This window comes from Stegodyphus dumicola, chromosome 9 (genome assembly GCF_044657685.1).
Source record: "Stegodyphus dumicola isolate Sdum_Otavi_A_Nest chromosome 9, ASM4465768v1".
NCBI classification, from domain to species: Eukaryota; Metazoa; Arthropoda; class Arachnida; order Araneae; family Eresidae; genus Stegodyphus; species Stegodyphus dumicola.
The window spans coordinates 184278033-184295495 of record NC_140776.1 but is presented as its reverse complement, the minus strand read 5'-3'; the positions used below and the strand labels follow the sequence as shown (position 1 = coordinate 184295495).

At 29.8% G+C, this 17463-nt stretch overlaps 2 protein-coding genes across 2 annotated transcripts in view; one reads left to right on the top strand and one right to left on the bottom strand.

The window, feature by feature from the left end:
- The window catches only part of LOC118199656 (uncharacterized), a 430613-nt gene that overhangs the window by 3455 nt on the left and 409695 nt on the right, over positions 1-17463 (bottom strand). The window contains exons 11-18 of the mRNA XM_085824456.1: positions 15420-15495; positions 14098-14183; positions 12090-12170; positions 9742-9941; positions 8333-8394; positions 7997-8068; positions 7420-7584; positions 5395-5597 (exon numbers count right to left, since the gene is read on the bottom strand). Coding sequence (XP_085680582.1) covers positions 5395-5597; positions 7420-7584; positions 7997-8068; positions 8333-8394; positions 9742-9941; positions 12090-12170; positions 14098-14183; positions 15420-15495 — 945 coding nt within the window. The remainder of the gene's footprint in view (positions 1-5394; positions 5598-7419; positions 7585-7996; positions 8069-8332; positions 8395-9741; positions 9942-12089; positions 12171-14097; positions 14184-15419; positions 15496-17463) is intronic.
- Positions 1-17463, top strand: part of LOC118199657 (mitochondrial import inner membrane translocase subunit TIM50-like) — a 94518-nt gene that overhangs the window by 62595 nt on the left and 14460 nt on the right. The window lies entirely within an intron of this gene.

The following is a 17463-nucleotide window of genomic DNA, read 5'->3' as shown; positions in this document are numbered from 1 at the left end:
GGTCTTAAAAAACTAAACATGGCTAAAATGTATGGACTGGTTTGTGCTGAGCTGCCATCCACTATAAATATAGAAGGTTTCAGAGTAACCTATAAATCCTTTTTCATTCAATTTTTCTGCACGTACAGAAGGAAATTTTTAGGTGCGCCTCAAGGTGAGGAATGACTGTTTATGAAAAGATGCACGGGAAAAGAGATACCAGTTTTAGAAATCCTCTTCTAGAATACTGCCAGTGCTTATCTAATGATGAATTTTCTTGCTGAATGTAAAAATAATACTTGGAATATATAAAGAATTCCTTTCCCCCTAACTTTATAGATATCTTTGATACTTCCATTTTTGGTACCGTTGGTATTTGTCAAAAAGATCCCTCACATTTGACAAAAGAAAGATATTTTAAGAAGTGGTTGCTATAGAAAAAATGAATTTAATATACAGTCATCACTAAAATGTTTATACACCAGCAAAATATAGAAATTTTTTACACTTTAATGGGAAGGTTGCTACAACAATAGTGAGGTATATTATAGACTGTCATTTTATTTCAAGAAACACTTTGTACAAAGCAGATTCAAATATTCAGTAATGAATACAGATACCTGAAAAGTCTGCCTGGATCCCTATTTTTGTATACAATATACTGAGGTAACATGTTTATATTATTTTTAAAAAAATCTGTTTTCACCACTAAATAAACAAATAAAAATAACAAAAAGGGAAGAGTGATTACAAAAAGTTGGAGAAGACCGATTTCTGGACTCTATGATAAAATACAATTCTCTCCCTTCTTTCAATTAAGTGGAATGTTAACTCTATGACAGTACCACATCACGTCTCACACTTAGCAATCATCTATCTATATATCTACATGCATATGATTCCACAGAATTACATATCATCACAAAATTAATAAATGAAATATTTATCCTTTGACTGTTACTGATGAAACCTTTAAAGAAAATTATGATTATTTTACATCCAAAAAGAGATATTAAAAGCTTGCATTTACTGGAACTAACTTCACATAACAATTATGTAACATCTCATGTAAACATGCAATACCAGCATTTGAACTCATTTTCAACAAATTAAAAAGATGAAATTTCAGTATACACTAAAACACATCAGTGGTATCGGAGGCTATACAGTAGGTTTATTAGTTACAGGCAGAAAAACTAATTCCAAATGCTGTACAAAACACATTGCTTCAAATGTAATTTTCTAAGGAAATTCTCCTTCTCTGGTATTAAATAATTTACTTGAATACATCATTTAACAATGAGTAACTTTTTAAGTATCGAACATAAATGAACATTTCATCGATAGACTGGACTAGATTATGGCAAAGCACATGGGAGCTATGTGCCTGAGGAGTGGAATCTTTTATAAAGAACCTCTTGAAGAAACTAATTGTTCACATTACGCATGCAGAAAATCTCACAGCCAGCCTATTCGCCAGGATCTGACCACATGTCAAACTACTGGTATTCAGTGATTTTACTACTCAGCATATATTACATACTCAAGCAGATATTATCATTTTACTACTCAGCACTAGATATGCTACATACTCAAGATAAAATGGAAAGAAAAAGGGTTAAAAATTTTGTTACAGGGTATAGAATACTAAAAGAATTAATAAGTTTAATATGGATTATTGACAGGTAGTGCATTAAAGGTAATGCATGTTAATATTAAAATTTGTCTCTAAGACTTCAGCAAGAGGATGCTGTGTTGGCTCTACTGCCACCAAACAAAGGTTGAATGGCTCACCAGACTGGAGTCAAGATGAAAGTAAAAGCAGGTCACTATCGACATGAATATAAAGCTGGCATCTATGCTATTTACAATAAAACATATGGATATGGTTTATGTGACTTGCAATGCTATTATACCTGGTCGATGTCCCTTCCAGGAAATTTGTACATGCCCTATTTAAATCAGTTAATAAGAATCTACTTCAAACAATTTCAACAATCCACCATAGAAGGGTTGTAGACAGCTTAGAATTTTGAATTCAAAATACTACACTAATTATAAACATCAGTAAAAAATTCTAAAAATATCACTTAAATATCTTCTTAAGTACATTATGAAGATTTGCAAATCTTTTTATAACTTATGTTAAAATAAAAATAAATATTTTTAAGGTAAAAAATTCCACTAGATTTCAACAACATATAATAGATATAAATATAATATTTGTGGTACAAACTTGCAAAATTTAACAATGTCAGATTCAAAGGTTAAGGGAAATGAACTTTTTAAGTATTATGGTCAGCAGAATGTGAAGATTTAAATTCAGTATTTTTTATTTATTTATTTATTTATTTTATAAATTACATCTATACATATAACAGGAAATAAAGTGTGAAACGAAGCAGTAAGTGATGAATCTCTTAACTGTTTAATCCAAAATAACCAGTGCATTAAAACAGTTCTCGCTGAAATTCAATTTTTTAATTTCTGTTCCCTTACTGAACTGGTTACCAAATATAAATTTATTATAAATTATGATATAACTAAGAACAGAAGAAAAATTTAATTTTTCTGTTTATTTTGCAAAAGAAATTTGTCATTCATAATAAATATTTAAAATAAATTTACATCATTCATAGTAAATTTACATCATTCATAATAAATATTATCATGATTAGAAATAAATTCGAGGAGCATAGAATTATATTAGAGCAGAAAAAAAGTGTTAAAATTAATATTAGTTATATATTATAATGTACTTTTGAACTGAACATAGTTTTACTATTGGATTATTCAATTATGGCAAAGCACACGAGGGCTATCTGCTTAAAGGGAGGGATGCCTTCGTGGAGGACTTTTTAAGGGAAACTGGCTCGTATACATGTTACACATAGGGGAAAAACACCCATGCAGCCAGCCTGTTCATGGGATTCGAACCTCGGACCGAACCACCCGTGTTCAGTGTCTTGGCCGCTGGTGAGCCACATAGTTTTAGGATCCTGACTTTCAGTTTGATAACATCTGCCCGACTTAGGTGTCAGCTGTTATGGGAGAGGAGGGAAAGGTTTGGGTTATGTGAAAGGGATGCCTACATGGAGCACTTTCTAAGGGAAACTAGCTCGTATATATGTTACACATGGGGAAAAACATGAAAATGCCCATGCAGCCAGTGCATTCGTGGGATTCGAACCTTGGACCGACTACCAGTGTGCAGTGGCTTTACTGGTTGGCCTAAGAGGAGGGAAAGCATAATGTAAACAGAGCTCAGCTCTTCAACGTGCCATGTAATACAAACATTTGCATTTTTATATCCCTTCGAATCCTTTCTCACTACTGCGTAGGGTCTTATTGGGTTATTACGTGGGGTTCTGTTATGCTTTGTGTCCCGTACATACCTTTTTATTTCAGAAAGTCAAGGCTTTTCAGAAGAATTTAGTTTACTATAGTGAGAAAATGTTATTTATCAGAGGAAGGATATGCTTGAATGGTAAATTAGCCAATTATTGAAACTGATGCGAGTGATGATTCATTTTCTAAGGAGTTAGAGAGCAATATTTCCAGTTATTCTGATATGGACATTTTATCACAGTCAGCTCACTGAAAGTCTGCTTTCCACTTCCTGTGAAACATTTTGTTATTTCTTTTCGTAAATAGTCTTTCTTGCATTTCTACAATTAATTCCAAAGTTTATTAATGTATTTTGTCAGTTTTAAAACTACAGAATAACTTTCTAAATTTATTTCTCAAAGTAAGCAATTTTTTAATACACTTTCATATAAATTATACTATGACATTAGGTCAGTTTAATTAAGACATTAAACATAAAACTTTTTTATTCCCCTCCTTAAGTTAGCCTTAACAACATACAATGCCCCCTCTGTTGGATTATTAATTTTGACTCCCATTCGCCCCGAGGGAACGTCTTAAACCAAGGCCATCTCGAAAGGGTTAAAAAAGAACTAACTATAGGATGATAGTTCTATCAAATTATGAGCTGAGTAAGAGTAATTAAAAAGAGAAAAAGATTAAACTAACTGTTTGTTTGCTTTCTTTTTAAGATGGCCAATTTAACCCTCTCGCTGCACATCCTACAATTTCCACGAGCAACGTAGAAGTAGCAAAATTTGCGCAGCCCACGATTTTTGCGGGGATTCATTTTTTTCTACCTATTTAACTGTGCAAACAGCTCTTTTCCCATTCATGCTTACATTTCAGCTTTTCTATGATGTTTAACTGTTTATTCAGATCTGCGTTAACAGAGGACGTTAGCTGTCCATATTTCTGCGCATTACAAGCATGTTTTGCACGCTCTTTCCAACCCTCAAAGATGTCTGTAGTTTAAATCTCATTCGCATGAGACTACCTGCTCAACATTTTCATAGCTACATAGCCCCCTTCTGCTGTTTGTTGTCAAAAAAAAAAAAAAAAAAAAAAAAAAGAAAAGACTGGCAAAAAATTTCCAAAGAAACACAAATTTGTTGCAAAGATTGCGAGGTAGGACTTTGCCTCGAGCCTTTGTTCAAAGTTTATCACACTAAACTTCATTTCTAATAAATGTTTTGTAAGTATTTTGCATATTTTTATTAGTATATATACATTTTATCTTCGTTTTTCATACAATAAATCAGTTTACCCAAGATTAATTTTCAAAATTTTGCTTTATATGATTATTCCTCCTTTACTTATATGATTATTCCTCAGTTTCAACTTTCTGATAAACTTTTTTATTATCTAATTCTATATTAAAAAAAAGTCTTTTACAATAAATTTTTGTACATTTTAACTTTAAAATATATGCAGATTTGAAATATGAAAAAAAAAAAAAAAATAGAAGGGAGGGAAAAAAAAAAAAATTACGCAATTTTTGAACCTATTCTGATAAAAAAATTGCGCAGCAAGAGGGTTAAATGTTTTACTATTTAACAAGATTGATTTATACTTTTTCTTTTTAATGATGTTTTCCGATTCTCCTCACCATTTTGAAAATAGTTTATCGACTTTTTCGGATTTTTCAGGTCAGTGAAAATTCTATCCAGCAACGTAAACAATAAAAGCACATTTTATAACAGGAAGGCATTTTCATCTACTAATGAATATAAACATGTGCATATATACCACAAGAATGCAACATTTATTTATCCTGCTTTATTTGGTTCTTTTCAGTCACTTATTACCAGCTTTGTTAAAGCAAACAGAAATTAGAAAATTAACAGCATATGAAACTGACATTTTCATAAGGTTGTACAATATTTTTGGAGCACTGCAAAAATGGTCATAGTCATGAACATTTCTTTGAAAACTGGAATTTATACAATATTCATTACTTAAAGATAGTGAGAGATAATGTGCAAACGAAATAAATATGGCTATAAAGTAATAAAAAAATTATGTTCAAAAAGTGAAAATAAGACATACTTGTGGATGAAGATTCAGCACACAAATCTTTCCAGATTTAACAACAGCTCTAATGGCATCAAGACTTGTTCCATAATAATTTTTCTCATATTCTCCATGCTCTACAAATTTACCAGCCACAATATCAGCTTCAAACTGTGAGCGAGAGATGAAATGATAATCAGCTCCGTCTACTTCTGCATCACGCTTTGCTCTGCTAGTATCTATAAATTATGAAGAAGACAAAAATAAAGGCATTAGTTTGATAATCACCCAGTTAAGATACAGCACACTTACACTGAAAAAACATTATCAGTAAAAGCCTGCTCTAAGAAATATGTCCATTTTCATCCACCTACAAAGAGTTGTAATTTATATGCTCAGTTTTGATTCATTTATTAAATCATCAGATTCACATATCACATTTTATGTCTATGTCAAAATATTTTTCTTCAAAGCATACTAATATTACCCAGAATGTTAAGTTTTTAACAGCTATGTGCAAAAATTAAAAGATTATGTTTCGATACTTGTACCTCTGCAAATCGTTCCGTGTTAACTTAATAACACACACACAGGGAAAAAAAAGAGAGAGAGAAAGAAGGATGCATTTGTGACTACAGACCATCTGGTGTTCTTTTCTGTTTGCCACAGATTTATTTACTGTAAGGCCAGCAGAGGTTTACTTATATGTTCATTTTTAATAAAACAAAATGTTTTGAGATTTGCTTTACAATACTGTAGTGTGAAATTTGAAAAAAAAAAAAAAAAAAAAAAAAAAAATCATTATCATTAAGAACAAGGTGTCTGAAATGGAATTATCATGCTACCAGATTAGAACCATCATTTATTTCTAGTTCTGTTGCAACCATCAGCTACAGAACATCACCAAATTATGTGTGCAGCTTTAGTTACTAATGTTGCATCACATGATACTGAAGGTTTGGTATTAAAAGCTCAAAAACAAGGGCTTTGACATAGAATGACAAAGAATTTTGATGAAAGTAAAGCGCTTTGGCCGGCCTACTGATGTTTACGAGCCCCGCCTGCGAGAACTTATGGAAGAAAATCAGTATGCAACCACTTGGGAGCCTGCTAAAAAGTTAGATATTAATGCTGCCTCCATTAGTCATGCTATGCATTGCATAAACTTGATGTTAATCGCTGGGTGCCGCATGAGATGACTCAAGCAGATAAGGACAGACGTATTCGAACCTGCACTAATCTACTTGAACATCAAAGCAAGGACAAAATCTGGACTGGATCGTCACTTGTAAGTGGATTTAATTCAACAACACATGCCGGAAATGGAGTTAGTCTGCGCTCGGTGAGCCCGTCAACAACGTCGCAAAGTGCAATTTGACTAACAAAAAGATCATACATTGTATCTGGTGGGACTGCCATGGTATTATCCACAAAGAAGACGTAAAAAGTGTAGTGAGATGATAGTTCCCCAAAGTACAAGGACATGCTAGTCCATGTTGACACTGCTGTAAAAACAAAAAAAAAAAGAGTTGAACTGAGTTCTGGCACAAAAAGGTAATGTTTCATCATCTAGGCCGAAGGCTTTGAAAAATTACCAAAACGTTGGCAGAAAATCATAGATTTGGGTATTGATACCCGCACTAAAGGTACTGCTTTTATGTTTTTTAACTTTATTAAAAATGTTTTTAGCGGAAAACTCATTACAACCAGCTAGTATTATTTATTTGTATAAAAATGCATAACTCATCACCAATTAAAAATTAAACCATTATATTTAAAAATTTTTAGTCATTAATTTTTATTTTTTCAGTCTTTGACATAAACTAACAAAATAATGAAATAACCCAGATTACTAAACTCTTGCCCTTAGCAATTTGTAATAAATTTACAATTTGCATATCTGCCTAATATTGCTATAAATTTAAAAAAAACTACATGCCATTCAAAAATTAAAAGCACACAAATTGATATAAGTTTTACTTTGCATAGAAAGACAAACAAGCTATGTCAATAACAGAGTTCTCAAAAGAAGAATTTTGATGAAAGAATGTTGTTACATACGAGGCACAGCAGCTGCAAATCGTTCCGTGTCTTCCATTAAACGCTGACGTAATTCATGACGACCGATGTTTGGAGGGCCAATTAGTACTGTTGGACGTTTGCGATTAGCTCGAGGATAATACAGAGCTACTTCTTCATATGTCAAAATTTGATCTCCTTCCAGTTCTAGAAAACAAGTAAAAGATCTCAACAATTATCTTGAAATACTTGCAATCTTATGTCTGAATTATATCCAACTTTTTTTTTATTTCTTGAATCACATAAAAAAAAGGTCAAGTAAAGTAATAAAATTACTTTGCTGTTTTACAGCTGATAAAAATTTGCTGATTAGGTATTCAATTTCCAGCAGAATTTCTGAATAATTAAGCTTTTGAAGTAATTCAGACAAATTCAAATCACGTAACAATGAAAAATTAATGAAAATTGAAAAAGAACTATTAAAAAAAACATCAAAAATCTCAAAAATAGTGATTATAAACAGCTTTTATTTTGCAGGTTTAGGATTTAACCACCCAAGCTTAACAACTTTCAATAAATTCATTGACTAAAAAAGTACATTTGGATGACATTTCCTTACCTTCAGTAAGATTTGCACTATACATTTTCTTCTTTTTCTTTCTATGGTATTTTTTAGCACAAAGAAATTTTCCTAAGAAAGTAATACAATTTATTAAATATAATAAATTAAGATGCATTTCATATAATTTTTAAAATAAAACTAACAAACTGAATTCTATAAATAAATTATACTTTGATAATTTTAATTTACTCAAAAATTAAAATCAGAAAACTGACTTAACAAATTTTAGTGTTGATAAATGTATAAATATATATGTACATATATATATATACACAATAGATACAACTGCCATTAAATAAAATTTTGCAATCTGGTTATATTAACACAACTCACCTTTTTTAACCTTTTCTTTGCTGTTAGTTTCCCCAATTATAGTCTGCTTCATCGATTCACGTCTGCAAGAAAACGAATAAATATATTTCAACTTGCATATCATATACATTCATGAAATTCAAAACATAAAACTCCTAATAATCTAATAATTACACCATTTGAGACCCAGGGGGTATTGAAAAAACATTGAAGAATCCCAAACAGCACAACCGTGCTTTTGTTCACAATCTTTGAAATGTACTGGGTTTTCTCGACATAAAATTTCAACACATTTTGCACTGCTTGGGACTCAAACAGTTGATCCATAAAGAATAAAACATTCTAAATTCAAGTTAAATTTTCAAAATATTATTCATTCATAATTCCTAATCACGAATATAACAAATAAATATATTCCTAATCATAAATGTTTGACACAAGACATCACAACAACAATTTAATTACAGAATATGATGTTAAACTAGAATAAAATGACAGTCTACAAATATTTAAAATACTACATTAGCTAGAAATATGTATTTATTTCTACATATAATTATCTATCAGCTGGTACTGAATATAAAATGCTCTATGCATTAATTTGACATTTTAAAACTTACATGATACCAATATGGTTCTTAAAATTTTCGAAACTATTAGAAATTAAGACTTGTGTTTTTAGTAACATAAATGCCTACAAATTCAAAACATTTATATGAAAAGTGATTAAGTACCAATTGAAAAGTGATTAAGTACCAATAATACTTTGGAACAAATCTGGTCTATTATCAGTAATGTTTTTTCTACTAAAATAATTTATTTAAGATAAAAACTACTAATTTAGTCTATTTGAATGGGAGGGAGACAAAAATTCAGCAAAGAAAATTAAAATACTGCATAAATTTTTGCTCATTTTTCCAACAGATGACTGTCTCAAATCCTCTTTGAATTAATCAATAATGATTTACGATTATAAAAATGTCTTTGATTTGATTTCGGTTAAATTGAATTGCTTGATTACTTAAGATTTAAGATATACTTGAATTATATATATTATTGTAGTAAAAATTGCATACATAAGCAAAAACCTGCAAGCATATATTTTATAAACCACTTAATTTTTCATTTGACCTGCTGTTCAGATTATTTTATATGTGCTCTAAATTCAAACATAAGTGACAGGAAAGACAAACTAAATAGCCATAAGCAAAAAATTAGATAAATAAGTGTAATTGATAGCAGACAAACAGATAAGAATGTTATTTTTCTTTGTTTACAGATAAAAATAAGAAAGGGGGAACTTTGTAGGTGATTATTATTCAAAATTATACTCTATCTTTATTTAGCAGCATTTAACAGAAGTTAATTGAAAGAATGAAGATATATGTAAATACCTTAAAACATAAAGAAAATCAAAACATGATACTTACTGCTGCTGGAAATTTTTACTTGGCACCAGACCTGCTAAAGCCTGATCTTCTTCACCTTCCCGATATGCCTGCCACCAATTTGGATCATCTTGGCTAATAATATGCAAAATATCGCCTTTTTGGAATGAAATTCCCAGTTCACGACATGGAATGTACAAATCATCATCAGGATCATAATCAAAATGGGCTTTTACATGCATCTATAAGAAATCCAGGATAAAGTTTATTAGATGTCAGTTTTATAACTGCACAGCAGATATAACTAATAAAATTATAAAAAATAAAAGCATAACTAATAAAAGAAAATTTTAATGACTCACAGTCAAGAATTATGTTTTATAGATTATACTTGTTCTTCATTGCTCTGTATCGCAACAGTTTATTAATGTAAAATATAACTCCTTACTTGTATATATGTGAGCACATGTTTATATTACAATGAAATTATAATGCACATGTTTATATTACAATGAAATTATTTGTATAAAATTTATAAATCCACTTGCTGTTACACATTTACATCCTTCTATACACCCAAACAGCAACTTCATGCTTCCCCCCCCTTTTGCCAAATTTGAATTTAACTATTCCAAACATCATTACACAATAACAAGCAAAGCTTTTTATTAATAATAATTTTTATACTAATTTTTAGTATAAATAAATATGCAGGGCACAGTTTATATAATTTCAATGCATTTTTTTATTTTCAAAAAACAAATTTAATAGAATGTTGATATCCATGCTTTAATCTAAACGCAAAAGATATTTGTAACTAGCAGAATGTTAATTTTCGAACTGTTCTTTCCAGCTAGCAAAAAATTTAATGATATTAAGCATAAACAGCTCTTATACAGTCACATTACAAACTAGACTTATTTTTAGTCCAAAGGGGCTTTGTTCCTGAAGGACTATCATTTTAGTTTTGTGATTTTGTGTTGAATCACTCTGAATGTCCGTTTCACTTTTCAAACTGTTCCCACTAAATACTATCGACCTGTATTATATTTGAAGAAATTAAATAATGAAGAATCTGCATAAATGTATGTAAGTTTCTTGCATTCTGGTAAAACAACAGTACCTAGAGCCATCAAATTTTGAATGATCAAATTCTACAGCAAATATGGGCAATTTGAAACTGGAATTTGTTTTATTATCGGTTTCATATTTTTTAAAACTTTAACGAATTTTTTAATAACAAACTCAACGATTTAAAAGCGAGCAATGGCAATACTCTATGGAAGGAAAAAAAAAAAAAAAAAAAAAAAAAACTTATCTCCAGCATGTAGAACTGTGTACGGGAAATTCTAAAGATATGCTCATTTTAAAATTATTCTGCGACATTGCTGTTGTACTGAATTTTATGGTTTAAATGCAAAGAGCAAAGAGCATGATAATAAATAAATAAAGGTAACAGACAAAACATTAAAAAACGCCTCTTTGGGTGTAATTTAAAATCTGAAACCTTTCAGATTTTTTTTTTTAAACTTTTATTTTTCATTATTATTCTTATTATATGGAATAAGGAAGAATTTTGAACTACAGAAATTGTCTTTGAATTAATTAATCCGTAAAGATAATTCTCAATGATAGTTATTTATGGTTCTGGGCTTTTTTGGCCATTTATTTTGTTTTCATAAAATAAGTTTGCACAAATAATTCTTACAATTTAATAAAATAAATTCCAAAATGAATTCCGTTTTCATGAAGAATAGAATATTTATTTATTTATTATGGAAAAAGAAATATTCTTGCTTAATATATTATTCAACTGTAAAAATAATTAAGAAAGATACTTTGCATCTCACTGTAATAAATATCCATTTCAGTGACTGCACTCATTTAAGAAGAATTCATATTAAAGTATTTAAGTCACTAAAAAGTTATTTCAAAAGACTATTTTAAAATTATTTGCAATAACTACCCCATCATTCAAACACCTTTTTTCAGTGAGGGAGGGGAATGCAAGGACAAAATTCTTTTTTGAAGACTTGGAGAATATGGGAGGGGGGAAGAGAAAAAAGAACTGTTAAAGACTTACGATCACACTATAATGTTATGGGGTAAACTGATAAAATAAGCAGAAAGTAAACAATTACAAAATGGCATTAATTTGTAGAAGAAATTGATCTAGAAATTGATGTATCTGCAGATATATAAGAGACAGCTGAAATTACATATTATTTTCATTCACATTGCCTTTTTTTAAGGTTACTTTTAACATATCATAAAACAAAAGGAACTTTTTAACAATGAATTAAAATTTTTACATAGTTCAATAATATTGAATCACAAATAAACAAAAATTTCTAAGAAATATTTTGAAAGAGATGTAAAATTTTACGTACAACAACTTCCCTTTGAGAACTTCGTTTAGATTCTTGCTGAGTGGGTATAATTAAAAAGGTAAGAGTTCCATTCATAGTAGCCTGAAAAAGGGAAATAATGAAATCAGAAAAGAATATATTAATTTTTAATATATTTAGGTCTTCCTAGCTTGTATAACAAACTTAATTTAAACAATAATAAATTACATATTCCATTTACATTAAATCTAATATGCATGTACATACATAACATAAGCCTGCAAAGAAGCAGTCTATTTGAAGAAATATACAAAATAAAAAAGAATAATTTTATTAAAATGATATCCAATAGTTCAAGGAATACATAGTGCATCTGCAGAGTGTTTAGAATTCTAGCTAATAAAATGTCACATTATGAAGAAAACAGCTTATTTACTGTTTAATCTTTTACATACTGTATATTTCAGATTATAAACCAATCTGTGAAGCTGAAAGTGTTTCCCCCCTTTAAAATTTATCTAAAATTCAAAACCCGTATACAAGACAAAGTTGGGGGGGGGACACTTGCAACTTTCAAACATGTCACCATGAGGATGAAATCATTGCCATGTAGGTAAATCAAGTAAAATATTTTCCATTCAAATCATTGTAAAGTAAAACACTAGATGCCAACGATGATGGTTTTAACTCTGGTATCTCTTTCTGAAGTTATTACATTTATTCTATTCTTTTGTTATGTTGTATTTGATTTGTGGTATCTGAGCTGGTCTTATTTTATGTGTCATTTTAATTTTGTCTGAAAAATAAGTGGGAAGAAAAATTCTTATACAGCAAATTTCAAACTACAGATGACCATGTTTGCTAAAAATTTCAACAACAGTATGGCTGCTCAGCATTTCTTCATTTTCTGGAAGTGGAAAACACTGGACAAAAATCTCACCAACAGATCTCATTTTGGTGATGATGCAAGAAAACAGCACCACAAACAATTTCAAAAATAAAATAACTAATTTTCATTAAACAATTACCTCATTTAAGTTATAATTAATTTTCTTCATAAACTAAAGAAATAAAGGAGTTGCAATATTTAGTGATTTATTACTTGTGTCTGGCTAATGGAAAAATATCTGTATATTTGAGACTAGACAAGTTCATATACAAGCCAACCCCCATAATTTAAGTTTAGAATAAGTAATAAAACTTCTCGGCTGATACATGGAAATATATGGTATTTTCTACCTTATATTACATCTCTTAGCACTTTTGCAGAGCTTTTGGCTTACTTTACAGTAGTGTGACCATTTTTCATCCAAACCAGTTTCTTAAAATGTTTATAAAATGGTTCATTCTAAATGTCCCTTCGGTAGCAAGTTGAGATGTAAAAGTAAAAGTTATTGCAAGATACTGTTTGGCAGCTTCAGAATAAATGGCACAAAAAAAAAAAAAAAAAAAAAAAAAAAAAAAAAAACAGTTTTATAAGTTTTGAATGCACAGTTAAATGTTCAAAACATAAATTTTCATTCTCTTACATTACTTTCAAAACACCTCTTTCATCCAAAAATTGCTACTAGGAACTGATGCAATGTCATGATGAGGAAGCATTGCACTATCCAGAATAAATATCAAGCTTGAAACGATATGTGGCAAATTCTGGATGATTAAATTTTTTAATTGTTGCAATTCTGCAAGTTTTCTATACAGCATTTTCCTCACACCTTCAGAAAATTTAAAGACTCGAGCTCTTCAATCATCAATTCTGAAATACAATAAAACTGCAAAACACCAAAAAATATATTAAACCATCACCAATAAATGGAATAATCTAGGAACCTCAACTTGATGCAATAGTTAGAAGGGCAGTGCAGGTGATTATACTACTGGGCAATGCTCCATAGAGCTCCAGAAATATTTAATAGATACTTAAGTAATGTTTCCTAGTTCAGTTTTAAAATGCTGCGAGTAATGTAATACAATACACTGTTAGAATTTGCGAGGTTTATGGTCTCACACCACAAAGCATAAGAAAATGAAGAATTGAAAATTTACTAACCAAGATATCACACACATCGTTAACAGATTTTCCACGCATTTCCACGCCATTCACTTCTAATATTTCATCTCCCTCGTGAAGTAAACCTGTAAAAAATAACTAAGATTTTCATATGATTCTACATTATCAACATATTTGTAGAATAACATTAAGCACAAGATCATGCAGACCGGTTTTTAACATTAAAAACTATTTTTAAAAGCCACAAGTATTTCTGAAATTTACATATTTACTACTAAGAAAAATGGAGTGAGGTTTTTTTTAAATTAGAGTTAAATAAATTTACAGTATAAGAAAAATATAAAAACTATACATCTAGTTATTCTAATATATACAAAATAACATTATTAATAGTATAACTATGCAGTATGTTCTAATTTTTTTTGGGGGGGAAGGGGGCGGGAATCATGGCTAGAGAGTAGGAAAAAGAAGTAAAACCCATTATTAAAGCTCATTATGTAAATCATTAATATTAAGTATGTTATAGCATTTGAACTTTTACTAAAAAATAAGGATTGAAAAATATTTCTAGAAATAAAAAAAAATTATATATTAAAGAAAACATTAATTTTGAAACACATTTTGAATTTACTAAAGTTCATAGAAATTTTTGCTGTAAAATGGGAGGAATTAGAGAGGGGGAACAAAACCAATATTCTTTTAAATTAAAATTACCATAAAATAATTAAAAATTTCAATAGCTTTGAAAATAAGATCTGTACAGAAATGACAGATGTATAAATTCTTGTTGTCTTAGATGCAGGTGCTTTCAGAAAAAAACAAAAATGAGAACATTAATTATTTAAATAAATGAAGTGTTTTAATATATCTGAAAGGTAATTTAATCATTTTTACTATATAGGGGGGAAGAGTACCTAAAAATCATGATTTGTTAAAATAAGACTGATGCTAATCCATAGGACTCAAGTTAAAAAAAAAATTACAATATTAATACATGTAAATGTTTCCCATTACATTTCAGATTGCAAATATACAACTGTCATGTTTATGTCAATTTTCATGTGTTAACATATTTGCTGCCAAAGCTGATATGGTGTATTTCTTCATATATGCAAAGATCTCATCTGTATTTTTATGTTTTTAAAATATTTTCTCTTGTTTTATTATGTAAATACAGATATAACAGATTACTTTTAGTAGTAAATAAATTCACACAAGTATACTTGTAGTTGACATAAGAAATAATATTTTTGCACCTCCCTTCAACTACGAGATAGCTCGGAATTAAACAGAAACTCCTGCACAGAAATGTGCACAAAATGGTCATGGGAAAAAAAAAATCAACTTGAATTGATAATTACCACTCTTTTCAGCAGCACCTCCTTTCACAATTCTTCCAATGACAACAGCTTCACCTTCATTTCTGACAGTAGCACCCTAAAAGAAAATTCTGTTATAAAACCTCTTTTATTGTACATTACCCTGATATTACAGTTACCCTAATAACAAAATAGGAATTTTACGGTCAATTTATGGTTAAATTATAAATACAGAAATAAAATAGTTACATTTGATCATAATCAGTTGTAATTAATTACTCATCTGGAATAATACTGTTGTGCACTACTGGTTCATTGATATATCTCTGAATGATCACTCCATATATACAAACTTCATAGTTCAGATCTGTAAGTCATCAAATTCTAAGTCTAAAGTCATTTACTACAATAAAGCTAGCCCCTTATTATAGCCATAGTAGGTAATTTCTATCATCTATATACTGCAAATAGTATACTAAGACCATGGTCCTATGTGCATATACATGCATTTAATTACCAATTGAGTATTTGTTGTATGTTATTTATAGAAATTACTGTTTTAGCAGTGTATTGATTTGCCGTAGTTCTAAATAAGGCTTTTTACCTTATACTGTCTGTGACATGCAGTGCTTGAGAAGGGAGCAATGTTCTGAATTTTGTATATATGTAAATAATTTCAGTGAACTTGTAGCATCCTTAGCATTATGTAACAAGAAAAACTTGAAAAATGCGAATCTCCACTAGAAAAATAAAATTACAAGGGCAGGTCCATGTAACATAGAGGTTTATGGCTATCTCGTTAAACTGGCAATATATTGCCAAGCTGGCAATGGTTTTGGCGTCTTAAATTTTTTGTTGCTAAATTTGGTGATAGATTTGGCATTCGAACCTGCATGCACCAACAATAAGTTACTGTGAAATTAGGCATTCTGCAGAGGGACATTAAAGTACAAAATTTCCTTCCTATTCAGTGGAATGCAAACGGCAAATCAGCGCAATATAAATTCATCTCAGCAACAATGTTTAATGGAAGAAACAAAAGTGATAATGAATGCATATCTATTGAAAACGATTCCAGTTCTACTATCTGCTTCAAGAAACCCAGTGGTGTGCATTCATACATAAATTGTCTTGAAATGTCCATGCCACTTGGGGACATGACAGTAAAGAAACAGAAGAATAAGATGTTAATAGTTTGTTAACTCTTCACCTCAAAATTGAGAATGTTGTCAAAAGTAAAATTCAATCTAAATTGAATCTGGAAACAAAAATCCCCAAAAACTGTTGAAATGCTGTCATGCAAAGGCATTCATATGAAAAATAAAAAATATCAGTCCGGTCTAACTTATAACAATAGTTCAGCCCTTATAGTGACAAATAGTGGTCCTTCTGTGTAAAAATCCCGTATCTTACATTTCCACATGCATCTTTTGAATAAAAGCCTTTGTATTTCCTATCCTGCTATAACAGTATATGTCAATACAATATAACACTTAGGCAAAGGACACAAAATCTCTACATATAATAAAAGAAAGAGTCTGTCTGTGTGTATGTGTGTGTGTCTTTCGTTAGCGCTGTGCGTAATCTAATAGACCCACGGCTACGAAATTTGGTACATACGTGCATCTAGACAAGAGCCAGTGCACCTCAAAGCGATTTTTTTCGAAATTCGAATTCGAATTTTTTAAATTTTATGTTTTGTGATGAAATTGCATCATTTTGAGACATAAAGGGCTATAGGAAAGTCAGATTTTACTCTACACACTCTTTTCACATTGTCATAAAACTTAGGCACTTAGCTATTTTACAAAATTTAAATAAATTTCGTGTTTCAATAAATCGATTAAATCCGAATTTATTTCACAAAGGGAGCTTAACACCTTTTCAACGGGATATTTTCTAAAAAAGTTTATTTTTAAAAATGTACAGTTTATTTTTCCTTAATTTTTGGACACGTTAAACTTTCATCCTTGTGACTGCTTTTACAAAAAGAATTTTGGAAAAATGATAATGTTTTGTATTTTTTAAAAAAAATTTAAATGAAGCTTCCGAGTACACTTCTCACATCTTTAAAAATGTAATTTTG